This window comes from Atta cephalotes (assembly GCF_000143395.1).
Source record: "Atta cephalotes unplaced genomic scaffold scaffold01849, whole genome shotgun sequence".
NCBI classification, from domain to species: domain Eukaryota; kingdom Metazoa; phylum Arthropoda; class Insecta; order Hymenoptera; family Formicidae; genus Atta; species Atta cephalotes.
This window is the reverse complement of record NW_012131913.1, coordinates 1-2,580: the sequence shown is the minus strand read 5'-3', so window position 1 is coordinate 2,580 and position 2,580 is coordinate 1. Positions and strand designations below refer to the sequence as shown.

Sequence of the window (2,580 nt, the reverse complement as noted above, 5' to 3'; positions counted from 1 at the left end):
AACGTACGTAACGTACGTAACGTACGTAACGTACGTAACGTACGTAACGTACGTACGTACGTACGTACGTACGTACGACGTACGTACGTACGTACGTACGTACGTACGTACGTACGTACGTACCGTACCGTACCGTACCGTACCGTACCGTACCTACCTACCTCTCTCTCTCTCTCTCTCTCTCTCTCTCTCTCTCTCTCTCTCTCTCTCTCTCTCTCTCATTTCTCAAAGTCTCAGGGATCGGGGAATGATAGTAAATGTGATCGAGAATGCGTTTAGAAGCACTTCCTGTGGACGATGGAGGGTCCAGACTCGTCGTACTCCTGCTTCGAAATCCACATCTGTTGGAAGGTAGAAAGCGATGCGAGAATCGATCCACCGATCCATACAGAGTATTTCCTCTCGGGTGGGGCAATAATCTTAATCTTCATAGTAGACGGAGCTAAGGCAGTGATCTCCTTCTGCATTCTGTCGGCTATGCCAGGATACATGGTGGTACCGCCAGATAGAACAGTGTTGGCATACAAATCCTTACGGATATCGACGTCGCACTTCATGATCGAGTTGTACGTAGTCTCGTGAATGCCACAAGCTTCCATGCCTAGGAAGGAGGGTTGGAAGAGAGCCTCGGGGCAACGGAATCGTTCGTTACCTATAGTGATGACCTGACCATCGGGAAGCTCGTAACTCTTCTCCAAACTGGAGGAAGAGGCCGCTGTGGCCATTTCCTGTTCAAAGTCGAGCGCGACGTAGCAAAGTTTTTCCTTGATGTCGCGAACAATTTCTCGTTCGGCAGTAGTAGTGAAGGAATATCCTCTCTCCGTGAGAATCTTCATGAGATAGTCGGTTAAGTCGCGGCCTGCTAAATCCAAGCGGAGGATAGCGTGTGGCAGGGCGTATCCTTCGTAAATCGGTACAGTATGAGAAACACCATCGCCCGAATCCAGTACGATACCGGTGGTACGACCGGACGCGTAGAGCGATAGTACAGCTTGAATCGCCACGTACATGGCAGGAGTGTTGAACGTCTCGAACATAATTTGTGTCATCTTTTCGCGATTAGCTTTGGGATTCAAAGGTGCCTCGGTAAGGAGAACCGGATGTTCTTCCGGAGCTACTCGTAGTTCATTATAGAATGTGTGATGCCAAATCTTCTCCATGTCGTCCCAGTTGGTAACGATGCCGTGTTCGATCGGATACTTGAGCGTCAAGATACCCCTCTTGGATTGAGCCTCGTCACCGACGTAAGAGTCCTTTTGTCCCATACCAACCATGACACCCTGGTGGCGTGGCCTGCCGACAATCGAGGGAAAGACGGCGCGGGGAGCATCATCCCCAGCGAAGCCAGCCTTGCACATACCGGATCCATTGTCGACTACAAGCGCGGCTACTTCCTCGTCGCACATCTTTGCTTACTTGCTTTATCTACAAAACAAATATTAATATCACAATTAGCTTACAAGACTATTTTCGCACATTGTTTTGGTATACATTATACCAAAACAAGTTATACATACATATGTACACACACATAAATGAAGCTCGTAATAATAAACGAAATTAAAAGTAGCGAATGATTTAATTGAAAATTAAGTTACTTTTAAATGTAATAAACGTTAAATTTATGAAAAATACATTAAATTTCGTGTACATATCATACAAAAATATACTTTTCGAATTAGAAATATACATTAAACTTAGTGTAATGTCATGAAATTAACAAGTATTAAATTTCATGAAATTTCGAACAGTATTCTTTTCATCTCGTTTCGCGCGAAAATCATGTGTTCGAGACTTTTTCAAGGAATTGGAAAAAAATAATTAAAAAAAGAGATATATTAAGAAATATATTATGGAAGCGTAAGTATATCGATGAATAATTATCAGCCGGTACACTTTTTCGAAACTCATTTAAGATGGCGTTGAAAAATTCAATAAGTACTAAGCTTCATAAGAATTTAATAATTCCATTATTCAAGACGTGAACGATACACATGTATACAGGATGTCCCGAAAGTTTTTACCAATCACTTTTGTGTAGATAGAGCGAACTAAACTGAATTAAAAAGTCCTTCACTATTTTGCAATTTTCACAATGATTAACGAGATATTAATTACTAAAAATTACTGAATATTGGTTTTCAATAATTTTTTACTCGAATATCATCAAACTTTGCAAAAAAAATAACGAGAAATAAAAATCATTTATTTTCTTCTCATAAAGTTCTGAGATGAGTTTCAGAATTTTTTAATACCGTATTTTTTCATGTTGGTAAAAATAAGAAAATGCAGTACTAAAAAGTTGATAAAAAATTCTGAAAAAATTCTTAGAATTCTACGAAGAAAATAAATAATTTTTCTCTTGCAGTTTTTCTATAAAGTTGATAATATTTGAGTAAAAAATTATTGAAGATCAATATTCGGCAATTTTTAATAATATCTTGTTAACTATTGCGAAAATTACAAAACGATAGAGGACTTTTCGATTCGGTTTAGTATTTACGCTCTATCTGCACAAAAACGATTGGCAAAAACTTTTGGGATCCTGTATAATACATATGTCGAGGAGAGAGAGAGAGA

At 39.5% G+C, this 2,580-nt stretch overlaps 1 protein-coding gene across 1 annotated transcript; it reads right to left on the bottom strand.

Annotated features, from left to right (window-relative positions):
* Window positions 1-275: 275 nt before the first annotated feature.
* LOC105625474 (actin-5C) lies at window positions 276-1,406 on the bottom strand. Its single transcript, XM_012206802.1, has one exon. It carries the CDS (start codon window positions 1,404-1,406, stop codon window positions 276-278), a length of 1,131 nt encoding a protein of 376 aa, XP_012062192.1.
* Between the last annotated feature and the right edge of the window lie 1,174 nt (window positions 1,407-2,580).